The sequence below is a fragment of the Peromyscus maniculatus genome, chromosome 17 (genome assembly GCF_049852395.1).
Source record: "Peromyscus maniculatus bairdii isolate BWxNUB_F1_BW_parent chromosome 17, HU_Pman_BW_mat_3.1, whole genome shotgun sequence".
In the NCBI taxonomy this organism is placed as follows: domain Eukaryota; kingdom Metazoa; phylum Chordata; class Mammalia; order Rodentia; family Cricetidae; genus Peromyscus; species Peromyscus maniculatus.
In genome coordinates, this window is record NC_134868.1 from 32,340,841 (window position 1) to 32,356,223 (window position 15,383).

Below are 15,383 nucleotides of genomic sequence, written 5' to 3' on the forward strand. Positions count from 1 at the left end.
CCAAGTGGGGTCTTGAATTTCAGGATGCTGTTTGTTCTGTGGTTTCTTTCTGCTCTTTAGAGATGTAGAATGGATTATTTGGAGCCTCTAAGGGGAACTGGTCTTAAGTATAAATACATAGGCAGAATTTTTTCCATTGTATCATCACATTGCCAACTTTCACTGCCAAGTGTTCTAAGGTCAAAAGCCCAAAAGCACTGGCTGGGCAGGTACAGAAGAACTCCCTGTGCCTCTGATTTGTGACAGGCAGGAATGCGATTAGGCTAGTGTTCCTTGAGACTACAGAGGGAGGCAAGCCGTACCAAGGAAAGGTAAGATCATGCTCTGGACAACATGAATGCCTATTCTAGATGAGTGTCACCTTTAAGATCCGTTTCAGGCAGCTACAGTGATAAGAACAGTGTTTTCTAAATTCACTCAATAAATTACCAACTTAACAGTTTTTCTCATAATAAAATAACAGCAACATAAAAGGTCATTCTATTGAAAAGCAAGAATGTTTTTTTAAATACATTGTCACACTTAGACAAACAACCTAGCATCAGATTGTAGTCTCTGGGGACCATTATTTTCCACTCCTCACAGGCTTGGCGCAGAGCATTGGCTACCTAGTGTATCTTGGGAGACGACATCTCTGGCAACAAAGTTGGTAGCGACTTTCTCAGTGAGCCAAACCTGCACCGAGGCTGAGGACACCACCGCCGTTTCTTTTTTAGAAGTCTATTTTTAAGTGGTGCTGACCTCACGGCACCTATGTTGATATACCCACTTGGAGACTGTCTGCTCGCAGATTTCACAGGCCTTGTGTGAGGATTCATGGCCTGCTGTTACTTCCCTTTTCCCACCCACAGCTCTGAAGCTTCATGCAGTGTGAAGGATCCCTGGAGGGGGTCAGAGTGGCCCGTAGTGGACCTAGATGATGAGAGTGTGAAGTTCAGAAGTGTCTGCCCCTTTCCTGCCCCTGAGTCGGAGCAATGAAAAATTACACATCAAAAGGCATCTTGAATGAATTTTTCTGGAAAACAGTATATTTTGAAGCAGACCGGAACATCTTAGGCAAACATTCCCTGGCTCCCACCTAGTCCTAAATCTTGCACTTAAAGCACGGTCGGTCTCTGAGTGATGAAAAACTACAGATGCTGGCTGAGGCTGGGGCGTGGCACTTACCTTCTGCCCAGGAAAGATCCACCTGAATTCGACCTCAACATCAGGCTCCCCCAGGACAGTGCAGAGCACACTGATGTCATCCCCACCATTCACTTTGTTGGAGGAGGCCAAGATGGTGGTTGATGGAGGACCACTGGGAACTGCAAGCAAAGCGGGAAGAAAGAATCACGCGATCCATAACTCTGATGTTCAAGAAAAGCATACACTCTCTTTGAAGAGAGGAAACCTGCCTTTTCTATGGCTTCAGAGGGCCAACACTAGCCTACACCCCCTAAGAGTGCTTTAGAAGCTGCCTCTGCCTCTCTCTACCTTGGTAGTCCAGAAGAGGGGTAGTCATTCAGAATCCAAGCTCCCCAACCCCATGCTTGTGGCTGGGGAAGGAGCTGACAAGTTGATCGGGGTCATGTGAAAGATACAAAGGGTGAGGAACGATACTTGTGGAAAGGGTAAGTGAAGGCAGCCTGGCTGGGTGGAGGTGGGCACACAGGTATGTGACACCCATCCTCTGAGGAGTCCCAAATATCCCAGCGAGAAGTATTTGCAGGATAACACAGGTGCTGCCTGTGTTGGCTGGATCCTTATGTCATAACATCTCAGAAACTTTTCATTGTTACGGTGGCCACTCGAGGAGTAATTTTCATGGCAGCCTTAAGCAAGGAGATATGCTAGGAACTAGGACCACAGGAGCAAACCAGACAGATGGACTGAGCTCTTAGAGCCTACACCCCAGCAGAGTACGCAGACACCATGTGGGCAACTGTAATGGTTCACTGAAAAGGGTAGCCCAGAGTGAGCTGCAAGCTAGCCTAGATGGAGGCAGGCAGGTGGTGGAACTGAAGTCCCAGCACCGAGCTTAAAAGACATAGGAGGATTCCTGAGCAGTCTGTGAGGTAAGACGAGGTGGGCCAGAGCTGTGAAGCCAGCCATGCGAGGGCCATCAGGACTTTGTGTCTCTATAGGTAAGAACTTGCTAAATGTATGGATTGAAACTGTAGCTAGCAACCATACAGAAAACAATTGGAAAATGAGGTGGGCATATGGGAGAAAGGTATTCTTCTTATTGGCCAGAGATGATAGTTTGAGTCATTGGATCAGGGATAAAAACAGGAAGATCTGAAAGGGCCACAATGAAGGGCAGGAGGAGGACAGGCTAGACTTCTGTTGTGACCATTCACGCTAGGCGAATGAACAACTCTCCTTGAGGTGGAGGGCACAGGTGAACCATGCCTACAGGGTCATGTTGAGCCCACTGATGGCCATGGATTGGCATGGTGAGGGTCCTCTGCATCATCTGAGTACAGATGCTACTTGGACACATGGTTCTTACCTCCTAGACCTGGAGCACACATGCACATTTAGGAAATAAATTATTAGTGCACAGCTATGGGTAGAGATGAGCAGTCCACAAAGAGATCCAAGAAAGGAGGTCACCTTAGATACTCCCATGCTGTGAGATGTCTGTCTGTGTGCTGTGAATGTGTTGCTCTGATTGGTTGATAAAGCTGCATTGACCTATGGCAGGGCAGGATAAGGGTAGGTGGTACATTTGAACTGAAGACAAGGTGAAGGGTGGAGGCGGGGCAGGTATTGAGGGGGACACCAGGAGGTCCAAGGAGCAACAAGATGCCCGCACACCAGCAATGCTATGGCCACATGGCGACATATAGGTTAATAGAAATTGGTTAAGTAATATAAGCCTCTGTATTTATCAGAGGAATTACAGTCCAAGAGGAATCACCCCCTTTCCTCCATTTTGGGGAACAGAGGGAGGCACTCTCTACAGGAAGTCATGGAAGGGTGGTGTTATATGGCTGTGTATAATGAGATCTGCTCATTAGCCCATCCCTGTGCCATCAGAAAAGCCTTGGAACAGGTGTGAGTGTGGTAGGCTGAAGGAGGAGAGCCTGTGTTGGGAGCTGGGGATGAGACCTTATAATCTCTACATCTCACCAGTTGTGGCTGTCTACGTGTCAATGATGCAACTGATAGAGTGGAATGGGGGTGTCTAGTGAACAGGCCAAAGACTTCGGGTAGACACTGATGTCACCCTGAAAATGCAATGGCCAGAAAAATGTTAAAGGAATGGCAGGGAGCAGAAGGGAAGGAGAAAGCCAGTGGAACCAGAGCCAGCACAGTGGAGGAGCAGAGGTCCCTAACAGAGGGTGACAAAACAAAAGGTGGAAGTAGAATTGGGCACAAACAGGATGCCATCCTCAAGGTGGGAAGTGGATGATGATGCTAGGAGACACTTGGTTAAGACAGAAAGGTTGATGAGCCCTAAGGGGAGACTGGGGATACAAGGGACTTGCCAATCAAATACAGAGGTGGGAAGCATCTGGAGTGGGGGACAGAGGGGATGGGTCAAGGGAGCTGAATGCTCTAGAAATGCCATAGAGAAGCCTGTAGAACACCATCCTATGTCTTTGTATTTTCCTCCCAACCAGCAGGCAGCACCAATCTTGGTCGGAGGAAGAAAGCAGACTGACTCACCCTCTACGTAGAGCAGCTGATACTTGACGGAGATCTGAGACTGGCCCCCAGCTTCGGCTTTGCAGTAGACCACACCCTGGTGGTCAGAATGAGGCTGCAGGTAGACAAAGCCTCTCTTCAGGTCATAGATAATGTCTGTCCCGTTGGTGGGGATTTCTTTGGCGGGAAACTCTCTGTGGAGCGTGACTTTGGCTGACACCACTGTCACTCGACAAGGAACCACGGCCTGTCTGTCCGGGTTCAGGTAGACAACATCAAAGTAACTGGGAGAAGGTACAAACAGCTCTCCTTCCTCTGCAGAGAAGACACGGGCTTAATGACTCAAAAGGAATGCAGTGAGGTTGCCTCAAAGACTCTTAAAACCGGCCCAAAGGTGTAACGACCCTGACAGTGTACTCAGCACACTGGGTCTCTAAGAGAAGGCTGGGTTTGAAAAAAACGGGGAGGGAATTGTTTGCATCCTGCTATAATTTAGATGTTGACTGTCCCCTAAAGGTCCTTGAGTTAAAGACTTGGCTATTGGAAGTTTCTGTGGGGCTTTAGGTCAGTAGAGATGTGCTTTTGAAGATATTTGTAAGACATCAATCTTTGCTCTCTACCTGATTCCTGATGATGAAACCTGCCTCAACACAGGATCGAAGACATGAGGTCAATTGACCATGGACATGAACCTCCAAAACTTTCTCTTAATTATCTTAGGTATTTTATCATAGTGTTGGAAGGATAACTTTACTGTCCCTATGTCCTCAGAGGAAACAAAAAAAAGATGTCATTTCAGCTCACCTCAGAACCATGGATCACGCCAGTGAAGCAAGAAAGGAGACCAACTTCCTTAAAAATAAATTTTTAAAAGATTTTACTTTCATTATTTCTGTAGATGTGTGTGTGGATTACATGCGTGTGAGTGCCTGTGGAGGCCAGAAGAAAATGTTGGATCCCCCTGGAGCTGTAGTCTCTCCAGGAGTTGTGGGCCCCCTTATATAGGTACTTCATCTAAACTCAAATCCTATGAAAGAACAGCAAGTGATCTTAATGGCTGAGCCATCTTTCTAGTCCCAGGAGAAACATTCATAAGACCTTAAAATACTCTGTGCCTCTGTGTGGAAAATGAGCCTCATCGCCAAGGGCTTCTGTTCAGGGGGCATTCTTATACTGGGGAGGTCCTCTGAAAGGACCAAATAACAATATCACTCCTGGGGAGGTCCTCAGGGTCCTCACACCCAACACAGAAGATAGAATGTATGCCAAGGCTCATGGAGAGGGCTGAGTTAGGGACAGAGGGAAACCTGCTGGTTTCAGGGATGGCTTCTACTTGGCTACCATGTAGCTGGCGACTTCCACCCAGTATTATACACACACACACCCCCTCTGCAATGCCACCTGTCAGATGCTTTAAACCCTACATGACATTTCCATCTCACAGAAAGTAGACAGGTGAGAACTGGCTGAGTCACAACATCCCTAGGACAGGGAAAGGATTTTGGGTGGGACTTCTGGGGCACATGTGCATGTTGTTTGTTTGATTTGGCTTGACACATTAAATCCTTTGTTTTCTGGATTGCTCTGTAGAGGGATATTATAGTAATTGCTGGGAGAACTCTCTGGGGCTAATCACATAACACTTGTTAAATTGTTTCCTGTGTTTTCCATGCAATGTTCCGAAGCAGGCAAATATTCCTGGCTTTCTCTTTCACTAGCCTTCTGTGTCACCATTGTGTGATAATTTAGATTCCTGGAAACATCAAAGGTCTTCGGGGGCAAGAGTTCTTTGGTCCCAAGGACCAAGTTCAGGAACATGAAAGTGTTTCTCTGGGAAAGACTGTGTCATAGCCCAAAAGGTCTCCATTACTGCTAGGCTCTACACTAACCAGACTGGGTGATTTTGTTACTTTGTAAACTGACTTTCAGACTTAGGCCAGGGGTACCTTTCTAATGTGTCCAATATCCATGTTCAGACACAAAATCTACATAGCCTTGGGTGTGTTAATTAATCCAGTTGTGCTTTAAACACCTCCCCCCTTTGTAAAGAGCAGATAATAAAGACCATCTTTTGAGTGTTTGAGAATGTGCCTCAGTGGTAGGGCATTTGCCTGGGATGTTAGAAGGTCTACATTCAGTCTTCACCACTGCAAGAAAATAAAGTTTTTTTTAAGTTAATAGAATTTTATAACTGTAAGATTGTGGAGGCAACTCGTGTTGTGAGGTTTTACTGAGTGAGTTATCTGTTCCACTTAGCAAAGCCAGCAGAACCAGTGAACAACTGGAATTTCGGAATGCAAAAATAGTCATATGTCTTGTTATAAATACACACTTTGCAATAAATGAATCCACCAGTTGCTTTAAAAATATTTGCAAAGTAGGGTATGGCTCAATGCTGAAGATGTGAAAGGCCCTAGCTTCAGTACTCAATATCATGTGTGCACATGCGCACATGCACACACACACACAGCAGTAGCTTCCACCTGTAAAAAGAAATGCGTTGAGGTTCCTTTAAAAAATTATAGAGTACATTCCCCTACAAATATGCTTGTATCTACTTATGTACCATATTGCTTTTAAAACTAAACACATGGGAGTTTATATTTTTAAAAGTCAAAGCTAATAGCCTATAAACTAAAATACAAATTACAGCACACTCAGGATCTAGTAAAGTACTTATTAATGTGGTCTCCACATATGAAAACCATTGCCCAAGTATTTCCCGTTGAGAAAGCCCTCCCACTGGTACAGGGTTCCCCTTGATCTGTCTGGGTGGTGGTTACATATGTCTGCTCCTTTGAGGACAGTTTGTTGAGCTGTCTACTTAGGATCTGAATTCTTTTATGTCTGTTAAACTTCAATGTTGAGGAGAGGGGAAGAGAGAACAGGAACCCACCTCCTGGATAAGAGGAAATCAATGCGGCAGTTACTCAAACATTACACAGATTAACAACAGGCAGCACCCTGAAAAAAAATTCAGTGTTTGCCATCAAACTCCAGGGAACACACAAACATAGCAAATGGCAGATGCTTCTCCATGTGGGGAGCTGAGAAGCATATGTTCTGAGAGAATCCTGTGCCAGCAGCAGGAACCACAGCTTCTGTGGCAGCCCATCTTGGTTTTCCAAAGCCACCCACACTTCAAAAGACAAAGTGCCAAACCCTGTACTGAAAGGCTTCCTGGACTTTGGGTGTGTTGAGTAACAGAACAACAAAATATCACCTCCCTCCTCCTCATCCTCCTTCCCTCCCTTTTAATTCCTCCCTCCCCTTCGACAGGTTCTTCTGTAAGCCCAGGCTCGTCCTTGAACTTGCTATGTAGCTAAGGATGATGCTGAACCTCTGATCCTTCCACTTTTTCCTCCTGTGCACTGGGATGAAAGGCATGCACCATCTATACCTGATTGTATATTGTGCTGGGCTAGAACCCAGACCTTCATGCACGCTAGGCAAACACTCTATCCACTGAGATATATCCCCAGTCCTGACTTAAGTTTGCTCACAGTTGAAGCTGACATGGTTATCTTTGTTTTGGTTCACAAGAGGACTTTAGGAAGTAAAGAGGATCCACTCACAAAACTCCAAAGAGCACTTTTAAACCCTAACCTATCAACCCATAACAGCTCCAGTGAAGTCTTCAAAACCTAATACTTTGGGAAGACACACTAGTGCTAATCTTGGCAAAGAACGTTCATCTGCAATTTCAACATGTAATCCACCTTTACGTAGAATAATAAGCTGTTAGTCATCTTAATTGTTTGCCTTTTTCACACTTTGCCACATGGCATAATACAAAGACCACACAGATGAATCTGTGTAGCATATCCCCAAATGAAAATTTTACAGAACTTCCCATGAACACCCATTAGAAATTCTCTGACAGAGGACCCTAGCTAGCAGAGTTGTAACTATCCATCCATCCATCCATCCATCCATCCATTATTTTGTCCTAGGAAGGGCTCAAGGATTGTGGGTCAGAAAAATGAGTTTGACTCCGTAATATGCTACCATAAGCCCCAGAACACTGGAATAGTCATTTTGCCCTTTTAAGTCTTTGTATCCATATTGTTTCTAAAACAAACATAATAAAATAGCTTTAATTCTTCTCCTTGGGATGTCATAGGAAATGAGATACCTGAACTGGAGGATTGGCCCTGCTAATGTATCTTGTTGCCATGGAAGAGCTATTTGAGCTTGAAGGGTAAAATATATGAGCTGTTGCTAATGCATTTATTAATGGACAGGATATAAGATCACTGGGCCATAGGCATAATTCAGTACAGACCTGCAAGGCAGATTGACTCGGGACTCAGGCAAATCTCATGAGAGCTCCTTTTCTACTCAGACACTTAAAAAGGGGCTCTGACTTTCCTGAGATGTGCTGTATGATAATAGCACCCGTAAATAGTTTGCACGATTCCTAAACGTTGTTCAAAAGTGACCTTTGAACCTTGCGGAAGAACCTCAACCCCCAATGTTGGAGCTCCCTGAGGTCTGAGGTGGAAGGAGGCTGGGTGCCAGTCTGCTACCAAATTACAGGCTTTGCCTTGCTGGTGCACTCCTGGCACCACACGGGAGGAGGGGCTCCCCCGTGTGACCCACAGGTGTCCCGGCTCCCCTCTTAGTCCCAGATGATGAGACAGAAACTACAAGGATTAAAAACTTCAGGCACCCTACTCTGGAGTCTCAGCTCCAGAAACTCGTAAGAACAAATATGAGGTGACCTTAGCAACAGCATTTGACACTGTTGCTATGGAGGTTCCAGAAGGAGCTGATCTCAGTAAGTATAGCAATGAGCAGCCAACAGTGGCACCATGCGATGGGACTCCGTGATGGTGGAGACATTCCTTCCTATGCAGCCCGCTAGGAGAACATTTCAATTCCAATGTCACAACTGAGCAGTCCAACTGAGGCAGGTGTGACTGGAGAGATGAGTTTTAAGTTGCATTTAATTTTAATATGCTGTTATATTTAAGTTGCTACGTGTGTCAAGTGGCTGCCCTTCTGGGCAGTGTAGGCATTGACCCTGTATCAGACAGTTCTGTGTCCTTCTGCCTGCTATGGGACTTTAAGGACTTTCTTAATCTCTCAAAACCTCCTTTCATGTCTAGAAAAGGGACTCTGGAAATTACACACATACATACATACATATATTTACCTTCAAAGACTGGCATAATACTTGTACTTGGCCCTGTGCCTGAACAATGAAGACTTTTTTTTTTTAATAGTTTACTAGATATTCTGCTTACAGTGGGAACCCCAGTTTGGAGGCAACATGGACAGTTCAAGGAGTTCTGTTGTGCACCAATCGTGTACCTGTGAAGAGGATGTAGGTGGACCCTGTCCTGGACTCGTCTCGTCTGCAGATGTAGCCGTTACACAGCTGCCCCCAGCAGCTGAATTCACCGGTGTCGGCGGAGGTGGCGTTGAGCAGAGTCAGTTGCCCATAGCGCTCATTCTGCTTCACACTGTAATTTAAAGAGAGGCAGGGCATCAGGGCGGGTCAGAGCCCAGCCAGGGGCCCACCAGTCATGGATTTCCGCTTTGTTGCTTCCAGATGTCAATACCCCAGTGACCTGATGTGGCCTCTCAGATGGCAAAATAATTAGAATGTGTTTGCTGGGTGGAGGGAATAGTGGGGGAGGGAGGAAGAAAAGCTTTTCCTAAAAGGAAATAATAAATGATAATTTTCATCAGATGAAATTCTCTTTGGCCTCAGAGCTGGGTTTCCTGAAATAAGATCGTTGGGGACCTTAACAATTCAGCCAAAAAAGCCTGGGACTGGTACTTGCTTTTTAAAAAGAAACAGGCTGGAAATACAACAACGTGAACTGAGAGCACACAGCATTAGCCCAAACCCTAAATCTCTTTTAGCAGTAAAGCATAAGCTTAGAATCTTAGAGATATTACATAATTACATGCAAAATAAAACCTGTTTTCTCTGCTGCGATGTGAGCTCTAGGTGGGGACACACCTCTGAAGAAGTCTTCAGGTCACTTGGGCTTTTCTGGCCTTTACTCAGGCCTTGTCCTACCATTTCTGTTTTTATTTTACTCTCCTGCTTTTATCTAGTTGACTGGTAAGAAGTTCTGAAAATCCCCACTTTCTTCCGGAAATACAGACATTATTACTAAACAGTAACATCTAAACAGTAACGTCAGCCAATTGTCCTGATAGCTACACCGTGACAGAATTCCAGAAGCATCATCCTCATAACGGATGCTCCCCCTGTGGCTTAGGAGGCTCAGCGTGCGATGGCCAAAATAAATGGTTTTAATCCAAGTACCCATCTCAGATCTCCAAATGCCTTACTCCTCTGGGATCCACATAGCTTTCTGATGGAGTAGGGAGCCTCCTGTGTCATCTGGAACAGCATCAGTATGAGCACAACTCTAATTTTAGCACATACAAATCACCTGGGGGTTGGGTCCTGAACATGGCCCTGCTCTAGCTCCCCGCTGCATGGCCTATTGCACCCACCAGGCCTGTGAAGAGGGGGCTGTTCACTCCTACTCCATCACCTCTCTCCTTTAAACTGGACGGAAATCTCCCCTCCCTCAGGAAGCTTCTCATTACAACAGCCTCTCAGGAACTCCCCCACTTTCTCCTAATGAAGTCCTTGCCCCCCTTGTTTTTCTGCCCCTCTGATGCCCCTGGCTTCCTGTTATGACACTGGATGCTGACAAGGACAGACGCGGTGCGGTATTTGTTTCATAGTCCCTAAGACAGAGAGAGAAAAAAAAAAATCTGTGCGCAGTACACAGTGTGGATTCCTGAGATACAAGTGAATCGAAACGGGCACAGCATGCAGCATTGGCAATGGAGAGATCTGGAATATCAGGCTCCCTATTTTGCAGACAGTTTAGAATGGAATGCCCACAGAGTCCCACGTATTATAGGCTTAGCCCCCAGCTCATGAGATTTATAGGGAATGATGGAACCCCTAAGCAGCAAGATCTAGTGGGGTTCTCCTTTCTGGTCACTGGTGCCGGAGAAGAGTGAGGCTTTTACCCTTTCTTCCATCGATTTTATGGCTTCCTAGATACGGGGGTGGAGGGTGGGGGTGGGGGTTGGGGGAGGGGTGGGGGTTGGGGGGAAAGGCTTTGCCCGGCTGTGTATTGCCACTGTCTTGTATAGCTATGAGTGCCGGGATGTGCCACCACGAGACCAGAGCGATGGGGTCCAACAACCGTGAGCTCAAAGTTAAAAAACTGCGAGCCAAAATAATAACCCTTTCTCTTTGGTATTGTCAGAGTAACAAACTCAACGGCAGACTAGAACACCGAGACTCAGGAAGGTGACACCCCTGATCCACACAGCGGGGCACCAGCTGAACAAGACACCGTAAGTTACTTACAGACTTAGCATGTCGTAATTAGATAATAAAATGCGTACCAAGCATTTCATGCAACGCGCCCTGCTCAGTGTATCATTCCAATTATTTCTAATTACACGTAATTGTAGGTTTGGGCCAGCTATTGTGAATACTGCTACAGCCAACAGCAAACAACACCCACCGAGCTCTGGAGTGTTAGCGCAGCACATAAAAAACGAATGGGCTTTAAGGAGATTGCATTAGGACTCAAGCATTAAAATTCACAACCATGGCCGGGGCGCTGGTGGCACATGCCTTTAATCCCAGCACTCGGGAGGCAGAGGCAGGTGGGTCTTTGCGAGTTCGAGGCCAGCCTGGTCTACAGAGCGAGACCCAGGAAAGGCACAAAACTACACAGAGAAACCCTGTCTTGAAAAACCAAAAATAAATAAATAAATAAATAAATAAATAAATAAATAAATAAATTTCACAACCATGAAAAGACTCGGGAATGACCAGCCAGGTTCTCACAACAAAAATGATATTCTCAAAGGGTGGGTTGAAGGTAGCTTTGAAGAGGAGGTAAGACAAGCTTGTATAGGTGCCATAGGAGGGCAGTAGGGACCTGGGGGGACAGCAGGCAAAATGTGCTTGCTCTGGGAACATCAAAGCACACCAGGATGGCTGAGGGCTTGCTCTGACACCTTCACTACCGTGACCCTCATGTGCAGTGAGTGGAAAGAAGGTAACAGTACCTTGGGGATTTCATCCCTTGTTTGCAGAATGAGACAGAGTGGGCTGTGGGAGTCACAGACACATGGTTGAAAGCAGTGGCATGGTGCATGGCCATCTACTAAAGCAGTGGGAAGCAACCTTCACTCCGGGGAATGGGAAGTGATAGGGCCACCATCGTCAGGGCATGAGCAGACAGAACCAGAATGGGGAGGGTGGAAAGAAAGGAGAGAATCTGAGGTATTAAAGCTGTTCCTACAATGAAGAGGTGGCGAGGCATGGGAGAATATGGAAATCCATGAAAGAGGCAGGGATTTGCAACTGACTGGATAAGAGGCCGAAGTGTCAGAAATGGCCTCAAAACCGGAATCACAGTGTTAGAAAGGATTGGAAACTGGAACTTATGATTGAAACCATTAAGGGAGATACCCCCCATCTATCTCTGGCTTTTCATACACATACCACCTAGGTACACACACACACACACACACACACACACACACACACACACACACACGCACGCACGCACACACGGGATAAGAAACAGCAAAAGGACTCATCATAAAGGTCTTAAGAGAAAACTTCAAAGGGAATAGATGCTCAACATGGTCAGATGTCTTTAAGGGAGTCTGTTAAGCATTAGCACACATACAACTTGGCAGTATGATCAACTTGGGCAACCATCAAAAGATTTCATTTCAGGGGCTGGCAAGATGGTTTAGCGATCAGTGTACTTGTTTCTTTTGCCGAAGACCCAGCTGCAGTTCCCACCACCCACATGGCAGCTCACAACCGTCTGGATTCCAGTTACAGGGGATCCAGTGTCCTCTTCTGACCTCTGCAGGCATCAGATACACACGATGTGTGTGTGTGTGTGTGTGTGTGTGTGTGTGTGTGTGTGTGTGTGTGTGTGTGTAGGCAAAACACTTGTACACATACAACAAACAAACAAAAACAGGTTGATTTCAGAGGATACAAAAATGGCAAAGGGAAAAGAAAATGGAAGTGTCCTCAGGAGACCTGGACACACGTGACATTTGGATACACAAGCTCTGCAAAACTCAGAACCAGCTAAAATACTGAGTACCTTCTCTGGGCCCCAGCCCCTGTTTACATGGGAATTATAGAAAGAGAGCTCAGCAGGCACATAAAACCTAACCCTGGAGGTTAACCCGGCCGCCACCATGATCGGAGCGCTGTATCTTTAGCAGACTGGGGGCGGAAGGAAGGAAATGCCCTGGAAAACATTTCTGCATATTTCCACCCCCTCTTCTATGCAGACCTCATAAAACAGGAAACAAATTGTTTAAAAGGATTACAGTTCAAATGCCTGGATTTAAAATGTCTAGATCTACTGGTAGTCCTACACAGTCCGGAGAGTTAGGATACGGCCAGATCCGCTGGGTGCTGGGCATGTGTCCTGAGACGGGAAAAGCACAGCTGAGTCCTGTAGAACACGAAGTGCAGATGCTCCACCCAGAGGCCCTTCTTCTCCTCTCTTGGAACCACCAAACAACTCCGGTAGAGTGGAAAGGAGTGAGGGACGGGAGGTGAGTTAAAAACAATTGTCATGGCCAGGCAGTGGTGGCGGCACACGCCTTTAATCCCAGCACTCAGGAGGCAGAGCCAGGCGGATCTCTGTGAGTTCGAGGCCAGCCTGGGCTACCAAGTGAATTCCAGGAAAGGTGCAAAGCTACACAGAGAAACCCTGTCTCCAAAAAGCAAAAAGCAAAAAAAAAAAAAAAAAAAAAAAAAAATTGTCACAACAAAAGTACCATTAAATGATGGAACAAGAGCATCTGAATGAACTCGGCTGGGGCAGCTCTGAGTTCATCCAAACACATCATCTTATTTTGGGTCCTTTACTTCCAAACTGACACTTCCGACATTCTGACCTAGAGAGTAATGGGAAAGGCCAGGATTCAAGGAGCACTAGTTCAACGTTTAAAACTTTCTGAGGAACATTCATTCAATGTTTATTACTTCATCGTGTGTGTGTGTGTGTGTGTGTGTGTGTGTGTGTGTGTGTGTGTGTTTCTGTTCCTGCTAGTGGAGGTCTGATGTTTCCTGCATTTGGTTCAGCTTACTCTCTTTTAGAGTGCTCCCAGTCATGGATATGAGCACAAAGAAAAGAGCTGGCACCTCGCAAAGATAGGGACCATGGTGACACTCACCTGAGGCAGTGACCAGATAACAATGATGACTCCTTTCCCCCAGATACTACAAGTCCCAGGCAAGGAGTAAGCTGTGGTTTATAAGATAGTTGTTCAGTGGTCCGTAAGTGCTTATGGCTGTTAACTAAACTGGAGACACTAGAGTGGAGATGAGGATGCAGAGGTCACTAGAGTGGAGATGAAGGATGCAGGGGTCACTATAGTGAAGATAAAGAATGCAGAAGCCACTAGAGTGGAGATGAAGGATGCAGAGGCCACTAGAGTGGAGATGAAGGATGCAGAGGTCACTAGAGTGGAGATGAAGGATGCAGAGGATACTAGAGTGGAGATGAAGGATGCAGAGGTCACTAGAGTGGAGATGAAGGATGCAGAGGACACTAGAGTGGAGATGAAGGATGCAGGGGTCACTAGAGTGGAGATGATGGATGCAGAGGTGACTAGAGTAGAGATGAAGGATGCAGAGGTCACTAGAGTGGAGATGAAGGATGCAGGGGTCACTAGAGTAGAGATGAAGGATGCAGAGGCCACTAGAGTGAAGATGAAGGATGCAGGGGACACTAGAGGAGTGGAGACAAAGGATGCAAAGATCCTAGAGAATGCTTTCACTCAACTTCTGTACAGTGAGTACCAAGGGAGTTTAGAGGAGGGTAGCCAGCAAAACCCTCAAGACCTGAGGGTCTTAGGAGCAGACAAAGATGCTAACTAGTCCATTCGGGGACCAGGCACCAGACATTCAAAGGAAGGTCATATCCTGAGAGAAGAAAAAGGGAGGATGAGTGCTCAACAGGCAAGGGAAGCATGACTGGGACACCAGTGGCTGCTTTGTGAAAGAGGCCATGTTCTGAGAAACCATCATGAGCCACGGAGCCACACTGACCAGATTCAAAGTCTGGCCCCACAGTGACCTTAGGACTTCTGAGCTCGATTTCCCCCTTCCACGTGCTGTCTACACCGGCCCCCTGCAGATCTGTAGTGAGAGCAGTTATTAATAGCTAACACCTATGGGACCCTGGGCACTGCACTGTACTCTTCAGATGAGTCGCAGACAGTGGAGCCTCAGCTCAGAGGACAACCTGGAGCACCCTAGACTGAACCATCATGAGGCTCCAGGCTCCTCTTAATCCTCACAACTGCATTCGCATGAAGGTGCTAATATTTCCTTTTACTGATGAGAACCCTGGAAGTTGGAGAACCGCGCCTCCCCCCCACCCCTCAAGTCCTCCAGCTGGTCCATCCTAAGTGAAAGATGTGGATTTTGTCCTGCCAAAACAAATCAAACGGACACAAATCTGACCAAGAAATGGCACCTTTAACTCGCGCGTAAAACCTGCTAAATGTGGCCACACCCCACTCCACAACCCACACTCCCATACAGGGCAAGCAAAACCTTGAGTGATCTGATGAAATCAACTTATTAGTAGAAATGAAGAGAAACAAGCCCCCCCCCCACCTCCATTCTCCTGAACTGCACTCTAGTGACCTCTGTACTCAAGAAACTCTGGGGAGCTGTGGGGTTGGTGGGTAAA

At 46.4% G+C, this 15,383-nt stretch overlaps 1 protein-coding gene across 1 annotated transcript in view; it reads right to left on the reverse strand.

The window, feature by feature from the left end:
• Positions 1-15,383, reverse strand: part of Pdgfrl (platelet derived growth factor receptor like) — a 62,667-nt gene that overhangs the window by 625 nt on the left and 46,659 nt on the right. The window contains exons 3-5 of the mRNA XM_006996673.3: positions 8,953-9,104; positions 3,658-3,951; positions 1,168-1,307 (exon numbers count right to left, since the gene is read on the reverse strand). Coding sequence (XP_006996735.1) covers positions 1,168-1,307; positions 3,658-3,951; positions 8,953-9,104 — 586 coding nt within the window. The remainder of the gene's footprint in view (positions 1-1,167; positions 1,308-3,657; positions 3,952-8,952; positions 9,105-15,383) is intronic.